The sequence below is a fragment of the Salvelinus namaycush genome, chromosome 17, assembly GCF_016432855.1.
Source record: "Salvelinus namaycush isolate Seneca chromosome 17, SaNama_1.0, whole genome shotgun sequence".
Taxonomy (NCBI): Eukaryota; Metazoa; Chordata; class Actinopteri; order Salmoniformes; family Salmonidae; genus Salvelinus; species Salvelinus namaycush.
The window spans coordinates 31,683,887-31,699,045 of NC_052323.1; the positions used below are offsets into that span (position 1 = coordinate 31,683,887).

Sequence of the window (15,159 nt, forward strand, 5' to 3'; positions counted from 1 at the left end):
AGACTCAAGTACTACAACACTGCCAGAGCTCATTGTTGGTTTGAGAGGCCCGTGTTAGCACAATGTGTGTCTGCACAGTCACAGTCCCAAACCGCAGACTGACCGCAGTCTAGTTTCCCAGGCCAATCAACAACCTTCTTCTTGGTCATAGCTCATTTAATCAATCCCTCAAAACAAGGCCAGTTTATTTCCCCCTCTGATCAGTTGTAAGGAGGCTGAGGGGAGTGAGGCCCTCCTAATACTAATGTAGCTAAATGGCCCCCTGTGAGGCTGTAGGAAAACAGGCTCCCTCCAGTCTTAAGACACTCTGATCCAGGCAGATTTGTTGAGTCTTGGGGTCATTTTGACCATGGAAGCCAATGTCTCTCTCAGGTCCACTCTGCCTGGAAGGAATGCAGTTAGAGTTACAGGGCTGAGACAGCAGCTCTGCAGAGCACTGTCCGGGCTGGGGTCTCCCTCCCTCCTGAGCCACCCGTCAAGCTAGTGTTACTCCATGGAGTTGACTGTGAAATCAGACGTCTGTGTGGCTTCCTTTGATTGCTACCTGTTGCTGTGGGGTCCTGCTGCCGTCGGGGCCTGATAGTCATAAAGGCTTGTCTATAACGGATACACCTTGAGTGGATATAGCAGGGTATATCAGGACATAGATTAATAACACACTAAATGCAGCATAACACATTCAACACCAAACCATCTCACGACCAACATGTCTTAATTCTTCAAAGGAGAAGGTTCTGAGTTTGGATGCAGAGACAAGCATTTGAAAGGTGGTATGAAAGGTCAAAGGTGAAAGGTTACCTGCATAGCTTCGGCCGTTGCTCATGTTGGTGGGGATGAGGCTCCACTTGTCTGTGGCAGGGTTGTAATACTCCACTGAGGAGAGGTTACACGAGCCGTCGTCTCCTCCAATCACATACAGCAGTCCGTTTATAGCACACACACCTGCATGAACACAGGGGAGGAGGTTAGTGAGTCTCACACACACACACACACACTCTAGAGACAATGATATGCAGAACATTTGGGCATAGGGGACTGTGTGTGTGTTGCATCAGGCTACTCACCAGCGTTCCTCCGACACATGTTCATGTCACACACCTGTCTCCAGGTGTTACTAGGTGGGTCGTACACCTCCACACTCTTCCTCACCAGGGGCCCATCATGACCCCCTGCTGCATACAGCTGCCCACTTAGCACCCCAACACCTGCACACACACACACACGTCTGGTTATATCTATTCCCACAAACACATATACTTGCACAAGCTACAGATGTTTCCCAGCAATAACTGCAGTCCATTAACTACCCACAAGGAGGAGCGATCACTTCCAGTAATTCTCTTGTTAAGTGGGCCATCTACCTCTACGGCAATTATCTTATTTCAGTGCTCATTGGGTTTAGATCGGTGTATGCCTATGCAAAGAAAATATTGCTTGCAGTGCATTAAAACCACATCCTGTGAGTATTGTCTCATTTTCACTGATATGGTTGTGCTGTTCCCTCCTAGCTCCTGCTGCCAGTAAGTTAGTTAGCAGTAGAGTCCTGGATGAACCCAGGCAGTGTCCATAGGAATCAACGGGCTGCATTGTGTTGGTGCTACTTCCTCTGGCCAGCTGAGCAGACTGCACAATGAGCACAGGACACTCAAACACATTCAGAGCCAGGAGGCTCACACACAGAGAGGCCAATGGACCTCCACCAGATCACATTCAGAGCCAGGAGGCTCACACACAGAGAGGCCAATGGACCTCCACCAGATCACATTCAGAGCCAGGAGGCTCACACACAGAGAGGCCAATGGACCTCCACCAGATCACATTCAGAGCCAGGAGGCTCACACACAGAGAGGCCAATGGACCTCCACCAGATCACATTCAGAACAACAACCTTCACTGAGACAGAAACACTCTCACAGAACCAAACTAACAGAATGGGAGGGAAAATAAACAACAGAACCCTTTGGGAAAGAGAGAAACCATCCCAATAGAATATGTTTATGTACAAGACCTTGGGTCTTGTGACACCTTGCCTATTTCCAAGGATCTCTGTAGACAGTAAGAGTTACTGTGTGAGGTTAGTTGAGCCCATTACAACTATATATATAGTCCTATACCACATATCATACTACACAGCTCCATTACACATTCCCTGGACTTAAAGTCACAGCACTCCCATGTCTCTGTGGACACTGACAGTGTGAGTGCAGTGTGTCTGTGCGGCACAGAGGTAGCATTGCCTGCTTCTAAACACGTAGGATAGCTAGTCTGTGATAAGGAGAGGGTTGTTGATGGTGAGGACTGTCTGCACCTGCTCCGCTGCGTCTGGTGCTCATGTCAGCCATGTAGCCCCACTGGTTACTGACTGGGTTGTACTCCTCCACCGTGCTGAGACACTGCCGTGACGCCCCGTCGTAGCCACCCACCGCATACAGCTTCCCTGTACAACACAATACACACCCACTGAGGAATACAACGAGGAACACATACAAAAAGATGCTCAAAGTACAACCGCAGACAGGAAACTGACAAATACACAGGCACAGAAACACTATAGACACTAAGTGGACAAAACATTAGGAACACCTGCTCTTTCTATTACATAGACTTACCAGGTGAATCCAGGTAAAAGCTACGATCCCTTATTGATGTCACTTGTTAAATCCACTTCAATCAGTGTAGATGAAGGGGAGAGACCGGTTAAAGAAGGAGCTTTAAGCCTTGAGACAATTGAGACATGCATTGTGTATATGTGCTATTCAGAGGATGAATGGGCAAGACCAAAAATGTAAGTGCCTTTGAACGGGGTATGTTAGTAGGTGCCAAGCGCACCAGTTTGTGTCCAGAACCCTCAACGCTGCTGGGTTTTTCACACTCAACAGTTTCCCACGTGTATCAAAAATGGTCCATCCAGACAACTTGACATAACTGTGGGAAACATTGTAGTCAACATGGGCAAGCATCCCTGTGGAACACCTTCGATACCTTGTAGAGTCACTATTAACTCACTATTAAGGTGTTCCTAATGTTTGGTATACTCTGAGGAGAAGCTCTATATCGACACTGAGGAGAAGCTCTATATAGACACTGAGGAGAAGCTCTATATAGACACTGAGGAGAAGCTCTATATAGACACTGAGAAGAAGCTCTATATAGACACTGAGGAGAAGCTCTATATAGACACTGAGAAGAAGCTCTATATAGACACTGAGGAGAAGCTCTATATAGACACTGAGGAGAAGCTCTATATAGACACTGAGGAGAAGCTCTATATAGACACTGAGAAGAAGCTCTATATAGACACTGAGAAGAAGCTCTATATAGACACTGAGGAGAAGCTCTATATAGACACTGAGGAGAAGCTCTATATAGACACTGAGGAGAAGCTCTATATAGACACTGAGGAGAAGCTCTATATAGACACTGAGGAGAAGCTCATAAAAAGCACTGTTGACACTATTCTTCTCTTACCGTCCACCCCTCCCACTCCGACACTACTGCGTCTCGTGTTCATGGGAGCAACAAACATCCACTCGTTGGTCTTATAGCTGTAGGCCTCCACTGACGACAGGCCTGAGACGGAGGGAGAAAAGGAAGGAGGGAAAAGGGCGAGAAGAAAGAGTTAACAAAGCAGCTCTAATTTACCTTCTGAAAGCAGGGCACAACACTTGGCCAACACTAATGCTCTCTCCTCTCCCCTGTCCTCTTTCCTCTCCACTGTATCAATAACACTAATTCTCTCTCGCATCACATAAAGTCAGGGTGACATCACCACTGTGCCCAACCACACAATCTAGACATTCATCCTGGGGGTACTACTGTTCCCTGCTCCATTCAGTCACACTGCAACACGCTCCACTGCCTCTCAAAGGACTGCTGGAACACTTAGACAACACACTTTCTTAGACTACACACTGGTGTTGGGCAGTGGTGATGCGAGGGGAGAAGAGCGGGGTAGGACTGTGTACCTGTGCTCCCGTCGAAACCCCCCACAGCGTAGAGCAGGTCCCCCAACACGGCTGCCCCCAGAGTGCTGCGCCGCTCTTGCATGCTGGGAACTGTGGTCCACTGGTCTCTCATCCCGTCGTACATGTCCACCGTCCTGACTCGCAACGAGCCGTTGAAGCCTCCCACAGCGTACACCCTCCCTGCCATGAACACCACACCTGAGAGAGAGAGACATTAAAGGCTTTTAGGTTTCCCCAGTAGAACAGACAAGTCAGAGAGGAGTGTGTGATTTCAGAGGTAGTAGCGGCCAGAGGGAGGTGTGTTTACCTGCTCGACAGCGTCTGGACGGCAGGTCAGCCACCTGGTACCAGCGGTCCTCCTGGAAGTCATAGCACTCCACACTACGGATGGCCTTAGGAGCCTGCCCACCCACCACTATCATCACCTAACACAACAATAGGGCTCCGGTTGGTTCAGTCAGTGGGTATAAATAACTGTGTGTGTGGGCTTGTATTGCTCCCCTTGAGGGTACCGGAAATCCCCACAAGGATAGTAAAACAAGAAACATTCTCCCTCGTGGGGACATTTCCCAGTTCCCCACAAGTAAAGTAAAAAAGGCAAATTTAGGCTTAGGGGTTAGGTTTAGGGTTAGGAGATAGGGGTTAAAGTTATGTTAAGGAAAATACGATTTTTTAATGGGAATAAATGTTTTGGTCCCCACAACGATAATAAAACAAACGTGTGTGTGTGTGTCCGTGTGTGATGCAAGTGTTGTCTGACCTTGGGCAGGCTGATAGGCGTGCGTGGGCGTGTCCGGTCGGTCTTGATGAGGTGGCGTTGGTCAGCGGGTAGGAGGTGGTACTTCATGGCCTCGATCAGGAAGTCCTTACAGGAGTTGTTGTTCTTGATCATGGCCTCCTTCTCCACTATCTGCTCCACAGGACACAGCACAGTGAGCAATACAGACACATGAAACAACTTCACCATTTGTCAAGTACAACATCTTGAATAAAACAATGCAGTGGGTTTTCAAATATCACAGTTTGATTTGTATGATGGAGCATGTGGGTGCTTGATTAATTATTCATGCTATCTGACAACAAGGTGAATGGTGGTGCTGAGTGACCCACCTGTACTAGGTCATCTATGGACCGTAGGACCCACCTGTACTAGGTAATCTCTGGACCGTAGGACCCACCTGTACTAGGTCATCTATGGACCGTAGGACCCACCTGTACTAGGTAATCTCTGGACCGTAGGACCCACCTGTACTAGGTCATCTCTGGACCGTAGGACTCACCTGTACTAGGTCATCTCTGGACCGTAGGACCCACCTGTACTAGGTCATCTCTGGACAGTAGTACTCACCTGTACTAGGTCATCTCTGGACTGTAGGACTCACCTGTACTAGGTCATCTCTGGACAGTAGTACTCACCTGTACTAGGTCATCTCTGGACCGTAGGACTCACCTGTACTAGGTCATCTCTGGACCGTAGGACTCACCTGTACTAGGTCATCTCTGGACCGTAGTACTCACCTGTACTAGGTCATCTCTGGACAGTAGTACTCACCTGTACTAGGTCATCTCTGGACAGTAGTACTCACCTGTACTAGGTCATCTCAGGACAGTAGTACTCACCTGTACTAGGTCATCTCTGGACAGTAGGACTCACCTGTACTAGGTCATCTCAGGACAGTAGTACTCACCTGTACTAGGTCATCTCTGGACAGTAGTACTCACCTGTACTAGGTCATCTCTGGACAGTAGTACTCACCTGTACTAGGTCATCTCTGGACAGTAGGACCCACCTGTACTAGGTCATCTCTGGACAGTAGGACCCACCTGTACTAGGTAATCTCTGGACAGTAGTGGCAGACGAACGTGCTCCATCAGCTTTGGCATGTGCTCCAGACGAGAATCCTTGTCGTGCTTTATCCATGCAACAATGGCCTCAAATACCTGAGGAGAGAGAGAGAACACAAAGGGTTAATTACATTTACCAAGAGGGGAATAGGAACTGGATCTAACTTATGCTGACTCCCCTCCTTTATCTGAACACAGACTGAGACAGCCATCTACCATCCCTCGCTCTTTCTCATCAAATCTGCTCCTCCACTCTCCTGCTCCTGAAGATAGATAGGATCAGAGCTGTGAATGGATAGATAGGAGACGGGGGCCAGATAATAGAGACAGGGCTGGTGTCATGTTGCTGTGTACATCGGTTGAAGAGGAGGAGGATACTTTGCTTTGTAATCACATTAGCAAGTGGAGCCTGAGGCCTGGAGTGGTGGGTCCGCAGCAGTAGTGCCAGCAGTAGTGTCATCAGTAGTACCATCAGTAGTACCATCAGTAGTGTCATCAGTAGTGTCATCAGTAGTACCATCAGTAGTACCATCAGTAGTACCATCAGTAGTGTCATCAGTAGTGTCATCAGTAGTACCATCAGTAGTACCATCAGTAGTACCATCAGTAGTACCATCAGTAGTGTCATCAGTAGTGTCATCAGTAGTACCATCAGTAGTACCATCAGTAGTGTCATCAGTAGTGTCATCAGTAGTGTCATCAGTAGTGTCATCAGCAGTGCCAGCAATAGTGCCAGCAGTAGTGCCATCAGTAGTGCCATCAGTAGTGCCAGCAGTAGTGCCAGCAGTAGTACCATCAGTAGTGTCAGCAGTAGTGCCATCAGTAGTGCCATCAGTAGTGCCATCAGTAGTGCCAGCAGTAGTGCCAGCAGTAGTGCCATCAGTAGTACCAGCAGTAGTGCCATCAGTAGTACCAGCAGTAGTGCCAGCAGTAGTAAAAGCAGTAGCAGCAACAGCAACAGGAGTAGCAACAGCATCAGCAACAGCATCAGCATCAGCAGTAGGAGTAGCAACAGCATCAGCAACAGTAGCAGCAGTAGGAGTAGCAACAGCATCAGCAACAGTAGCAGCAGTAGGAGTAGCAACAGCAGCAGCAAAAGTAGCAGCAGTAGAGGTAGCAGTAGTACCAGCAGTAGTACCAGCAGTAGTGCCAGCAGTAGTAAAAGCAGTAGCAGCAACAGGAGTAGCAACAGCATCAGCAACAGCATCAGCAACAGTAGCAGCAATAGGAGTAGCAACAGTAGCAGCTGTAGGAGTAGCAACAGTAGCAGCAGTAGGAGTAGCAGCAGTAGGAGTGGCAGCAGTAGGAGTAGCAACAGTAGCAGCAGTAGGAGTAGGAGTAGCAGCAGTAGGAGTAGCAGCAGTAGCATAAGCAACAGCATCAGCAACAGTAGCAGCAGTAGGAGTAGCAACAGTAGGCGTAGCAACAGTAGCAGCAGTAGGAGTAGCAGCAGTAGGAGTAGCAACAGTAGGAGTAGCAGCAGTAGTAGTAGCAGCAGTAGGAGTAGCAACAGTAGCAGCAGTAGGAGTAGCAGCAGTAGGAGTAGCAACAGCAGCAGCAGCAACAACAGCAGCAGCAACAGCAGCAACAGTAGCAGCAGCAGCAAGAGTAGCAGCAGTAGTGTTACCGGAATTTATATGCTTAAAGTAATGATTCGAATATTCCACCCTGAAACCATATAATTGTATGAAATTGATTAAGATCATAAAATTATTATTAATGATGTGTGTAGTTTTAGTCAGTAAAAGTATAATTAATGATTTGTGTAGTTTTAGTCAGAATTAGAACAAGGACCTTTTGTTCCTTTTTAGTATGTAAGCAGGGTGCAAGTGGGAAACAAATGATAAGAGGAGCTATCGACAGACAAGCTGGACCACTGTGTTCCTTACAGGACATTCTGTCTCCACCCGGGGAGGGGAGAAACTGTTAGGCTTGCAGAAGATTATGAAACACGTGGAAGAATTAGGGTAAAACAATATATCGGTACAATATGTTTTTATAGTATCTTAAACACAGACTGTCTGAGCAAAATTCAGTGCCGACCTGGCTTCCCACGGTCCTTCCCACGGTCTCCCTATCTTGAGGGAGGACAGGGAGTGATTCTCACGGTCTCTCTATCTTGAGGGAGGACGGGGAGTGATTCTCACGGTCTCCCTATCTTGAGGGAGGACGGGGAGTGATTCTCACGGTCTCCCTATCTTGAGGGAGGACGGGGAGTGATTCTCACGGTCTCCCTATCTTGAGGGAGGACGGGGAGTGATTCTCACGGTCTCCCTATCTTGAGGGAGGACGGGGAGTGATTCTCACGGCCGCCTCCCTAATCTTTGTCGGCTGGGTAGTAGGACAATATGTGCGTAGGATACCTACTGTTTGTGTGTGTATGTATGTGCGTAGGATACCTAATGTTAGTGTGTGAATGTAAGTAAGGAGCCAGTATAAAATGAATGGTTTTGTACAATGGACTAGCGCTATCGTAAATAAACTTTCTGACTATCGTAGCTGGGCCTCCGTCTGTTTCATTCAACCAGTATCTTACAGATTCTGGGTTGCAGACCGAGTAGTTTAATTGAATTGGGTTATGAACACTGAGAACATAATTCTCGTGACAATTTGGTCCTTCGAGAGCCGGATTCCAATACCTGTTCCTACCGTCCAAAGGTACCACGCCGAAAACCGTGCACGGGCGGGTCATTGACCCGTAAATTAAAGACCTGTTCCCTGACATTGGGGTTCTATAACAGGCCGGTATATATCTAAGGTCGGCAGAGACGGTGACGGAATCTAACCTACATTGCTTTTCCCAGTCTTCAAGACGAAGGTCAATAATCTTTATTCACGAATTAGGGGGGAATGATTTAAGATATCTTTGATTTGATGTTCTAAAATATTTAGAATTTAGCAACAATAGAAGCTTAATCATTCTAAATAGATTCACCAAGCGTTACTTTGTGTACGTCGATTGTTAACTAATTGTGCAGGTCCGAAATGACCTGAGGTAAGGTGCGCTACCATAAATAAAGATAGCTTAATAGATCTGGACGACTTTGTGACGGCATGCAGGGTTTGTTAAAGCCGGGATTTAAATAGGTGTTGTGAGATAGGACGGGGATTTTGTACAAATAGGATAACTTAAATGGTTAATTAACATGTAGTAAATTAGCCATAGATCAAATTCAAAAGACATACCTAAATAAAGTCCTCATGAAACTGGTTGATATACAGCGAGGATATAAACTGGGTTTTGTCATTGTGAAATAGACGTAATTCTATGTGAACAGGATAACCCAACCAATTCAAAAGACAATACTGAAATAGATTCTAGAAAGAAGAAGGGAAGCCTAATATAGCGGAGTAAGATACGAGATATTAACTTTAAAAGTCCTTTGACACAACAGAAAATAGGTTGTTAACTGGGACTTTACGACCCCTGGGAAATAGCTTATAGTTGTACGGGTAAGATTTCATGTCCAATAATGCACCTCTATAGATAAGGATTCCAGAAAGGAGATATACACATTAGAAAAGGTCGATAGCAATTGAGTAAGAGATTAAAGAGACCACACACATAGTCAGGCAGGAGAGCAACTATAGTAATTGGATAACGGTAAAAAGCACATACATAGATCGTAGAAATACATACACATAGATTTTGAGAATAAGCATAGCAACTACAAGGTTTACTAACAATGGGTAGTAAATCCTCAAAGGAGGTTCCGGAATTAACCGGGGATGAGCGGTATTTGCATTTAAAAGATAAAAGAAATGTCTACTTCTGTTTAAAGTGGAGGAAGGAGTACGAAGAAAACGGGAGCTACTAAGGAGGAAGAGACACAGAAAGGGGGACAGGATTTAGCAACCTTATTGAGAAAGTGGATAGAGGTAGAAAAGCATAGGAGAGAGGGTCAAAGGCAGGAACAGAGAGAAAAAGGTCAGGCGTCTACAGCCAGACTCAGAGGAGGAATAGAAAGAAGCAGATCACCTCGAGATAATTGTAGATAAGCATAAAGGAGGCTTTAAGGAAAAGAAAAATAAGAAAGAACAGACAGGTGCAGAATATTTGATCGCCACTCTTGGGAAAATTGGAGGAAAGAGCAGGAAAGATTTTAAAAAGGAAGGGGGAAGCATGGAGAGTAGAAAAGGGATAGAACCCGAGAACAGAAAGTGCTACAACTGCGATAAAACAGGCCACATGGCAGAGGATTGTAGGGCCCCACCAAGGAATAGCAGACAGAGACAGTTTAGGGATAGACAGAAAAGGGAACGTAGGCGAATGAGAGACAATGAGAGAGAGAGAGTAAGGAGAATCCTTGCTGGGGAAACACTTGGACCTTTAAATTAGGGCTATTTTCTGGGAATTGTCTCGGTACTACGTGCCCGAGTTTACGACTACAGACAATAATAATAATAGGGTTATTTGCGTCTCCGTCACTATTGATATGTTTTGCCTGGAAAGATACGGTCACTAGTGTTTGTATAAGACATACACTGAACGTTTTAATAGCTTGTTTAGGTTAAATTGAGAGACTAATTCATTCTAAATGATAGCGAGACGATTTCGATGTAATACGTTGTCTTGTCTAAATGGTCTGCGGGAATAACGTATTGAGAATGGAATCGTATTTAAATGACTGAATCATAGAAGAGACAGTTACCTAAATCTAATGAATTCTAAATAATTACGGAGAGATAATTGCGATAGGAGTTGTGCCCATCGAAATGTGTACATATAACCATTGAGGAAACAGCAGTAGCAGCAGTAACAGCTCTCTCTCCCTCTGTGGTAAGTCACTCTGGGACTGGGACCAGGCTGTTTGTGACAGGGCTGTCCTCTATTACAGCAGGACGGGGACTCTGCTGTCACGGGGAGCGAGGGGGATTCTGCCATCACGGGGAGCGATTGGGAGTCGAATCTGTTGTTATGGTGAGTGATGGGAAGCCTGTTGTTATGATAAGTGTTGTCTGAGGAAGACCAGGAGGAGAGAGATTGAGAGCTGAGCTGTACTGAGCTCATTGATAGCAAAGAGAAGAAGGAGTTGCCGGAGTGCACTTGTCTTGCATAATTATGGGAAATAAAGTAATCCTCACTTTACAGGGTAGAATAGGATATGAGCCTGCATTGTCCCTGAACAGAAAATAAGGGGTTGGTTTGGGATGTTCTGGTGGCTGGCCTACCTTCTCCTCTGTGGACACGGTGAGTTTGTCGCTGGATATGAGACCGCACACATGCTGCAGAGACAGGCCCATGAACTCCTCTCCCAGCATCACCTCGGAAAAATGCTGCTCTGTTAAACAAACAAGCACACAGTTAGACAAACACAACTAGGCTGTTTACGGTCTGTTACACCCCTGAGCAATGACAAAGGTTATCAGCATACGGCCAGCAAGCCCCAGCAGTTTACCACGCCTCCACAACGTAAGGTCAAATTTGATATTCTGTTGACATTTAGATGGGATACAAGGTTTGAGCAGAACTATGTCCATGCAAAACAGAGCCAGGGTGGGTCACATCTTCTAAAAGCAGTCTGAGTCAAGAACTCCCTTCACTTGAAGCTCAAAGTAGTCTGTCATAAATACCCACTGTATGCTTTTTAACGGCAATCTGTTCATACTGACTGACCAAGACAGAGGGCAGTTTCTCCATCCCCTCCGCTAAGCTTACACCCTCTGCCTAGTGAAACGTAGAAGTGAGGTGGGGCTCCACTAACCAGAGTAGGCATGGGACTGGTTGAGGAGCTGTGTGCAGGTGTGGAGGTCGGCGAAGGCTCGAATGCCCAGACAGTTGGTGGGGTGCAGCTGGCTCTGCAGGAACTCGCAGCACACCTGCCTCACGTCCATCAGCTGCAGGAGGCTGGCTGCAGGCAGGAGCACCTACAGAGACACAACACAGGGGTCAGAACACGCAGCAGGAGACTGGACACTCTCTGTTCAGCCATCAGAGAGAGAAGGCGGACCCAATACAAGACAATATCATTAGGTTAATTAATAGAATACATAACAGGAAAATGCTCTCCTTGTCATTCATTTCTAACACCAAACAAATCTCCATGTTTTCAATTAGAATTCAGAGGATTTTAATACTAAAATGTGGTTTGAGGAATCTATGAGAGGCAAACTCATTTAAATTCCAGAGTCGAGTTAATACCAAAATTAAGGGCAACTCAAACAGAGAAAAACCCAAAACAGAGACAGCAGGGATAACAGGAGAACTCTGCAGCCCTGGCTCTCAGACTATAGCCGGACAACTAGAATAATGTGTACCGGTGGTACAAGGTGGTCAATTCTAAAGAAGACATTTGGCTTCTCTGGTTTATTAGCCTCTAGCCTGCCAGTCCTTCAGTAATATTGTGTGCTTTAACAGGCAGCCCAGCGCTCCCAGTTGTCCACATCCCCACACAGGCAGGCACACAGAAACTAGGTCACTCAGCCAGGCTCTCCTTTAATTTAGGCCGGTGATTTCATTTTTGCCTGGTGATTTCATTTTTGCCTGTTGCAAAAATGAAGGTCTGAACAGGGAGCTGCAGGCTAACTATTATAGTGGGTGTTTTCAGCAGTTGTGGCCCACACATTCTGAGAGCTAACATGGACAATACCGTAGCACCACACACACACACACACACACACACACACACACACACACACACACACACACACACACACACACACACACACACACACACACACACACACACACACACACACACACAGAGAAAAATGATCCAATCTAACGACAAGGCTTGGATGCCATTCTAAAACAAACACACACACAAAGCAGGCATGTTGCAAACATTGAGAGGATTTCCTCTCCCTTCATTCACATTTCCTGAGCTAATAATAAGAGGAAAAGCCCTGCCTCTGTAAATGCTGGAGAAAGGGAAAGGGCTGGTAGGGGGAGACAACTTTATGCCACATATAAAGTATAATTCTGAAGAGACCAATGAAGGAATGCCAAAGCAACATGAAAGAATCGATTGACTCCACTGCTGTAAGCACTTAAACATGTCGGAGGACACAGAGAGGGACGCTGTAGCTCACCTGAACGTTGTCCTCCGTTACTTCAATTATAGCTGTATAGATATAGTCCACCAGTTTTTTTAGTGTTTGGCCATCCACATCCCTGATCTCCACCTGCTGGGCTTTGCTCTCACTCATGTCCCCTGTCCGCCACACACAGTGAGAGAACCCACTTGAGAAGGTTTTATGTGACATGAGGAAAAAAATAATCTCACTGTCACAATAAAGTGGGCTTCACATTCACAACATGTTTCAATTGACCCACGGCTTTCACAATGATGACAAATGTAGCCTATATACACAAACGTATACAGTAGTCCATTTACCACGAACTGTAGGAAGGCTAATACCTGTGAACATGGCACAGAAGTAGGGGCTGCAGGAGGCTAGCACCAACTTGTGAGCTGTCACCTCTACATTTCCCGCCACCAACAGAACGTCGCACAGCATATTCTTACTGTAAACACAAAGGATGGTTGAACAGTGTTTTCCCAAATCATCATACTGAGGATTTCTAAATAACTGTTAACTGGATATAAGTGCTCTAGCTGTGTGCCGGGGTTACTATAGTATTAGGTCATTCATTGCAAAGTAGACTATTTGGTGCCAAGGATAAGCCATTATGTATAATGTGAAGGCTATTACTGAGTCTAATGACACTGGGTTATATCAACATCTTACAAAGGCCATCACATGGCTTATTTTCAGTGATGAAAAAAGGGGATACTAGGCAACCAACCTACCACCTCATGTCATTCATCAGCTGAAATGCCTTTCTCATATGGGTGTGGTTGAAGGTGTGCATCCCCACATCCATGGCATCTTCCTCGGGGTCACAGGTCGGCTGCTGGTCATTAGATTCTCGACTGGTCAAGGATAAAAAACTGGACATTAATAGGCCTACCCAAGATAACTAAAGATCATTAACCTCATGCATAATAACCCCAGCCCTTTGATTTGTACAAAAATGGTATTAACAAAATCCCACTGTCATTCCAAAGACAATGCTAGAGATAAATTCGTGTTGCTCAAAATAACTGAACACGCATTTTAAATTACAATAAAGTATTGTAATGTATGCTTCAACAGTAGCTACAGTCGCTAGCTGGCTAACACAGTAATTTAGCAGCTGATGTTCGTAGCTAGTAATTTGTCAGCTCTTTCGCTAGCTAGTAACGTTACTTGGTTACTAGAACCACGTTACAATAAGTATGTGCCACTCTTATTGACGAACCTACTAACAAAGTACGGTAACATACAGTTGTCTTGGGCTACCTTTTACTCACGCTGTTCGTTTAGATTGCTAATACTAGAACTACATTGACAAACCAACGAGGCAGTACAGTAACGTTAGTTAGCTAAACTAGCAAATCATCCAGCTATCATAGAAAATGCCAAATCTCTCCAAATTATGGAGAAAGTAATCCGACAACAGCTGTACTGAATTCATCGGAAGCGTACACTTTCATCCCGACTATTATGTCAACTTACCCCAAGGTTATACAATCCATGATATCAGATGTGCTGCATAAGTACAGGGGATGGCTACGGGCCCATGCACAAAATGTATCGTCCAAACTAAGTCCAACACAACACTAGCATGAAATTGCTTATAATCGAATATTGACTCATTCATTAGCTGACAAATAAACCTAGCTAATAATAAGCAAGCATCTTCCCATGGTTACTGCTTCTTTCCTTTTTACCTTAAACTATTACAACATGTATTTTCTGAGAACTGATTAAGGAAGAATGTTTCCCCTGTCACCACTGCTGCTTCATCCGGCCACATTTCAATCGGCAAAGCTTTGTTCCACCGAGAGAAACATCTTGGTTCCACTTGCTCCCGCGTTGCTAGGTTACGGAGTGTCGAGTGAGAAGAAGAATCCACCCAAGAGACGTCGTTGGGACAGTCGGTTACAAAGTAGGCATTCATGAGGTAACTTTATAGCTAATAATATCAATATTCATCATATCAACTTTAGAATATTGATATACAGTGCATTCTGAAAGTATTCAGACCCCTTGACTTTTTCCACATTTTGTTACCTACAGCCTTATTCTAAAATGGATCAAATATTTTTTCCCCCTCATCAATCTACATACAATACCCCATAATGACAATGCAAAGCAGGTTTATAGAAATGTTTGCACATTTATTAAAAATAAAAAACGGAAATATCACATTTACCTAAGAATTCAGACCCCTTCCTCAGTACTCTGTTGAAGGACCTTTGGCAGAGATTACAGCCTCAAGTCTTCTTGGGTGTGAAGCTACAAGCTTAGCACACCTGTATTTGGGGAGTTTCTCCCATTCTTCTCTGCAGATCCTCTCAAG

General features: G+C 45.5%; 1 protein-coding gene across 2 annotated transcripts; it reads right to left on the reverse strand.

Annotated features, from left to right (window-relative positions):
* Positions 1–498: 498 nt before the first annotated feature.
* Positions 499–14,843, reverse strand: LOC120062537 (kelch-like protein 3). 2 transcript variants are annotated; one of them, XM_039012587.1, is made up of 15 exons: positions 14,313–14,843; positions 13,565–13,687; positions 13,172–13,278; positions 12,843–12,964; positions 11,516–11,678; positions 10,983–11,092; positions 5,790–5,906; positions 4,726–4,875; positions 4,273–4,390; positions 3,966–4,163; positions 3,469–3,570; positions 2,309–2,437; positions 1,065–1,205; positions 799–942; positions 499–612 (listed from the first exon to the last, which is right to left on the reverse strand). In XM_039012587.1, the coding sequence occupies exons 1-15, from the start codon at positions 14,330–14,332 to the stop codon at positions 584–586; spliced, it is 1,773 nt and encodes a 590-aa protein (XP_038868515.1). In that variant the 5' UTR covers positions 14,333–14,843; the 3' UTR covers positions 499–583. The 2 variants fall into 2 exon arrangements, with proteins under 2 accessions (XP_038868515.1, XP_038868514.1); XM_039012586.1 differs by having other exon boundaries at positions 13,565–14,843.
* Positions 14,844–15,159: the final 316 nt, after the last annotated feature.

Coding starts and splice junctions, on each gene's coding strand:
- LOC120062537 (XM_039012586.1), bottom strand. CDS start 13,713: ATGTCCAGTTTTTTATCCTTGACCAGTCGAGAATCTAATGACCAGCAG. Junction 4,164..4,272: donor GTCCAGACGCTGTCGAGCAG/GTAAACACACCT, acceptor TCTCTCTCTCAG/GTGTGGTGTTCATGGCAGGG. Junction 613..798: donor CAACGGCCGAAGCTATGCAG/GTAACCTTTCAC, acceptor TATCCACTCAAG/GTGTATCCGTTATAGACAAG.